This window comes from Pocillopora verrucosa, chromosome 12 (genome assembly GCF_036669915.1).
Source record: "Pocillopora verrucosa isolate sample1 chromosome 12, ASM3666991v2, whole genome shotgun sequence".
Taxonomy (NCBI): domain Eukaryota; kingdom Metazoa; phylum Cnidaria; class Anthozoa; order Scleractinia; family Pocilloporidae; genus Pocillopora; species Pocillopora verrucosa.
The window spans coordinates 19708275-19713658 of record NC_089323.1 but is presented as its reverse complement, the minus strand read 5'-3'; the positions used below and the strand labels follow the sequence as shown (position 1 = coordinate 19713658).

Below are 5384 nucleotides of genomic sequence, written 5' to 3'. Positions count from 1 at the left end.
CAACTCCCAACATTAATGATGTCCACCAGGAAAAACCTTCGGAGCGGGACACCTTTGATCTGCTTTCCTCGAAATCCCGCTTTCTTTTTGAGCTCAGTATGTTAGAGCTTTGATTTGCAGGTTTGTTTTCATCTGAATGCATTATTTATCGATACCACCTTTCTAGACCGCCATGAAACTGTCTAGTACTTAGCGCTCTCTCGGACAACATGAGGTCACAACGCATAACGGGAGTCTCGCTCCGATGATTATTATCATTGTTAATTATGAACAGTTCTCATCACTACATCTAATAAATTTTGTAGGAAGGGAGGTACATATACCATGGTATGCGGCACTAAATGAACCTTGTGGAGGAGTGGTAACCCTTGAAGTAATTTTTGGTAAAACCTTTGATGCTCGAGGTCGACTTTTCGCAAGTGATATCATCAAAAGCATATTTGTAGAAATAATTTCTTGATACCAGTCTTTTCAAAGACCCTCCTTCATACTTAAAACATCGTCTAGATAGTGACCTCAATAAGAGCCATGAACGAAATAACAAATGCACTCATCCTCACTTCCCTAGCCAACCCTCCCCCCTGTGACAAAGGTTGTGTGGCTGGGAAACTAAAGATTGTACCACTAGCAAAATCAAATCTTAATTTGAGAATTCTCGTGTAGGACTTCAGTTACACTGTATCTTGAGGTGTTTGTCTGGTAAAATGAATTATCAACCAATATGGAATTGCGCCAACCAGCCTTAACACCCTAAATACTTTAGTTTTAAGCTTTGTTTGGAAGGAACACGCGCCGTCGCCATCGAAAAAGGTCTAAAAAATATTCATATAATTGTGTTAACTTTCAGCTGATAAAACATGCTTCTAGACAAACTTACCATTTTTGACCGGTCTTTGTTTTATATTCGGAAAATGATAAATCTCCCAAGAAAGAAATTGAAATTGCTACGTCGATACTTAATTAAATTTCACTATGAGCAAATTTATGGTCAGAACTGAATTAAAAACACTCCCTTGCAGCATCAAAATGTCAGTCAAATTGGTTACAAGACTACTCATATAAATAATAAAAATTTCGCGCTTAGTAACTCAAATGATTTCTATCAAAACACTTTCCATGGGCGCAATTAAATTTACGTAATACTCAATAACGAGCATGCGTCTTTTTAATATAAACCCATATACAAATCCCGATTAAAATAAAGCCGAAACGAGATAATAAGGATTTTTTTTCTCTGTATCGATAGCTTCACGAGTATGGGCAATAAGATTAAATCTTTCAGCTCTGAGCGGAAAAGACTAGTCACTTAAATCATTTTCATCGTAAATCTAAAATAAAATCCATTATTTTCCTTATATTGTCGATATAGTGTGAATGTGATGCACAATTGGAATAGATGAATTGTGCGTATGACTGATGTAAGGGAAATGTATAAGTCTTAATGAATACGATTAAACTTTTGAATGCCATAGAGAAACGCTATCAACAGATCTCCGTAGATCGAGCGTCAGTTTTTCTGTATAAAAAAAGTAACTCTTTGCGAGAAGTCCAGAGGGAAAATGAAGGGATTCTGGGTACGTGCTGCAATTCGCGAGCCTGACCTTTCAAAACATTTGCTAATTACCACAAAGCAGAACCTTTATGTGTTTCGAACAAACTAATATTATTTTTTAGCTTAGTCTGAGTAAACATTGTGTCCTCGTCAGTTCTATATGTACACACAGTGGATCACCCTATTAACATACATATTGAATTCAACGGTTAATAGTTTAGATGGGCTGGGCTGCCTGCAACCATCGCCGCATAGAGATTAAGAAAAAAAATAACGACAAGATGTACATAATTCGGTTATTTTTTTACAACATATAATCTACATTGCTTGAGGCAAAAGTGAAATAATGCGTTACCGTAAGGATATTAAAAAGAAACTTTTACGATTCTTTATCCACTGAAGTATATCTTTCCGTTGGTCATTTCGTCCAAAAAAAAAACGATTCTGTTTTGCATAAAAGAGTGTCAATAAAAGCCGCGTTTTCACCTTAGAAGGATCAAAGAGATAGTAAAAATATTGAACACTTACACAATTGTAGAAATATTAAAAGATAAGTTGTCTCTTTTGTGATAAAGCGCCTTCGTTGAGTCTTGAAGTTACGAAGAGATGTCAATGAATTCGAGTCATTAGCACTTGATGTGATAAGAATCTTCCCTTAGCAGGAAAAAAAAAGTTATTGCCACACGCTGGTTATTGAGAATTGTTCCACTTGTTACTCCCTTGAGCAAACTGATTGTATCTCGACGTCTCTTGTTATGGGAGATGTTTGAACTCTTCTGCCAGAAACACAGGTTCCGTATTCAGTTTTCGGAGTCCTAGATCCAGCTTCGTTAACATACCCCACCTTTATCGAGGAGGCGATATGGCGATTGAACATCTGACTTAACACTGGATTGATAACCCGAAAAACTGCCCGGCGTATTTCACGATTGCGCCAGCAGTAAATCATTGGGTTCAGAGCACTGTTCAAAAAAATCAAGTTTTCTGCCCATGGGTAGTAATTGTACAATAATTGAGGCGAGTCGCCTTTAATTGTGCGGATAAGTAAAATTGTCATCCCGGGTAGGTAACAAACCAACAACGCACCAAATATATACGCCATCGTTTTGGCAAGTTTAGTTTCGCGCGCTACACTCGGAGCGAGAGGATCATAGTTTTGTTGTTCGCTAACGATCCTTCGATGATGTCTTCTGGCCTCTCGGAAAATAAAGAAGTAGACAAAAGCCGTAATAGCATAGCATGAGCCAATGACAGCGAAACAAATCAGGTATACAATACGGTTTGGTATTCCAGCAAAACGCACACAGGTCAGTGTTACCCACGCTAGCCACACTCCACCAATTATGCTCAAAACGCGAGATTTTGTCACCAGTCGCATGTAGTTTAGTGGGGAAAATATTGCGACATATCTCTCACAGCTTATTAAAGTGAGGTTCAGAAAAGATGCACCCGTACAGAACAGTGCCATTGTCAAGTAAGCGATCCAAACACCACAGTCATCTATTCCTGATAGCGCCAGAGTTTGCCGCGTTATATACAGTGGTTCGACAATGGAGCCTACAAGTAAGTCAGTACATGATAGGCTGACAAGGAATAGATTCGCATACGTACGAAGTTCTCGCGTCCGCGCAAAGGCTACGATAAATAACGTATTGCATGACACAGCAGCCATCAAGCCCAGTGAGCTAATAATACAAGTAACGATGGCTGTGAGGCGTGCAGACATGGTGTGTGGGAACCGTATCAAGACCTGAAAACTGCAGTTAATAACGTCCATATCTTCAGTGGTTGTTGAAGAACTTAACGATGGCATTTCACTCCGACAAGTGTAGCAAAGGAACAGATCACCTCAATCGGTAGAGTGATGTCGTTCTCCGGCGACGCTGTGCATTGACCAATAATCAAACAGCAGAAAAATAAATAATGTGAAACTGTGCGCGGAAGCGAAATTGAGTGGGTCTTTAACTTGGAATCAACAACTTTTTACGCATCAAACCATCAAATGTTCCAATTTTGACTGTTCACTTGAAAACTTGAATAAATATGCGTGAATTATCTAACTACGCAATGTAATGCTGAATCGTTTAAGTCAGAATGATTTATAGGAGCGTATTCGGATATCAAACGCACCTGTCGCTTCTGTGGGCTGTGTGTGTGCGACAATGTTTATTTTTCATTAGATCAACATGAATGCATCTCCACAAAAAAGACCCATAACAAAGTTAATAACGTCTTCATTGACAGTTCACTTGTGTTTCTTGAATCATAAGCTAGATTTTTTACTAGTACTCGTTTATAATTGCGTTATTACATGATGCCCTCAATGGATCGCTTGAAAAGAAAGAAAGTTTATGAATTTCCTACTATCCATTGAAAGGGCTAATATAACCATGGTACGGAAAGTAATATTTACCTCTAGTTTTTATTTAACTGAACAACATGCATAATTAATTGAAATAAAAAAAAGGAAAATAAAATCATTATTTGAAAAAGTTTTTTTCGAGGAGTTAAATAGCAATTGTTATGATATAAGGCAGGGAATCGGATTGAAGTTGTCTTTTTGATATGAAATATTACACTGCTTCAAAAGAAATCCTTCAACGACAAATTACCTTTCTTAAATAGTGCAAATTTCAATATATTTTCTTTCATATTCATTTGTAAAGTTGTTTTTATTAAAATTAATGTTTTTCAGTGATAAACTTGATTAAAAAAAGACTGAGATAAGTTAGGACTTCTGTTTTTCAAATGTTTGTCAGAAAACACTTCTTGTCTTGTGCTTTTGTGGATCTCACCTATCTTATCAATGCCAAAATTTCCAATTCTCCTTTTCCATCTTTAACAAAAAAGTGTAGTTTCATTTGAAACGCAAAAAAAAAAAAAAAAATCCTGTCTTCCGTTGATGCGTCGCTTAATACAAACTCATCGGCACGGTCTTTTATCCAACGAACTACTTTCCAATTGAGAAATCATATGACAAATTTTCCGCAACTGTCTATTTCATTTTTGTAATAAGGTTTCATGGGGAAAATATGATCATTTTTTGTGACACTCACAATTAAGATGAGTCTCACCTGGCTAAGAATGTTTATTCAGATTTTTAGCTGTTATTAAACAAGAGGGAAAATAGACATAATTAGTTTTTTTTTTTTTGAAATTGATATTACACATCTTGGAACACAAAATCGCACGTCTAGCTCTATAAAACTTAAAAACTTCCGGGGTAATATTTACCAAAAATATACTATAAAGATCTTGATTACAAGAATAAGATGAACATCAGAGAGACTTCTGCCGCGAGTGCAAATTCTCATTTTTGATACCTAAAGGTTGAGTTTACCTCGCTTCTTAAAGTTTTTTCGTTATGTAGTTTAATAAATGAAACTTAATTAAGAGGTTTAAGGAAATTGAGATGACACCATCTGTCACAGACTGTCCATTCACAATACTTTATCAATTCCTTCTGCAAAGGGATTTTCAACTGAACGATAACAAGAGAAGTTAAAAATGTTCGAGAAAATTCAACGCAATTAACACGGTGTAAAGCCACTTTCTAAATTGTCATTTGTCAAAATCCTCTTTGACGCCGGTGAGAGTTTTAGAGAATGAGTGCTTGAGACACAATGTATCTCTAGACAAGCGGAAATCGGAATAAATCTTAAATCCTTTTAAACCGTAAGGGAGTAATTGCTTATTTGTGAGAACCAATTTCGCCGACAATTTACATACAGGAAACTAGAAAAGTTCAAAATTAAAAGAAGATAATGTTGGTCTTGGTTTGCCAAAACAACATTGTCCTCATGTAATATCGCAGAGATATAAAGCACCCTGA

General features: G+C 36.5%; 1 protein-coding gene across 1 annotated transcript; it reads right to left on the bottom strand.

The window, feature by feature from the left end:
* Positions 1–1907: 1907 nt before the first annotated feature.
* Positions 1908–3531, bottom strand: LOC131791558 (beta-1 adrenergic receptor-like). Its single transcript, XM_059108908.2, has one exon. The coding sequence runs from the start codon at positions 3363–3365 to the stop codon at positions 2265–2267; it is 1101 nt and encodes a 366-aa protein (XP_058964891.1). The 5' UTR covers positions 3366–3531; the 3' UTR covers positions 1908–2264.
* Positions 3532–5384: the final 1853 nt, after the last annotated feature.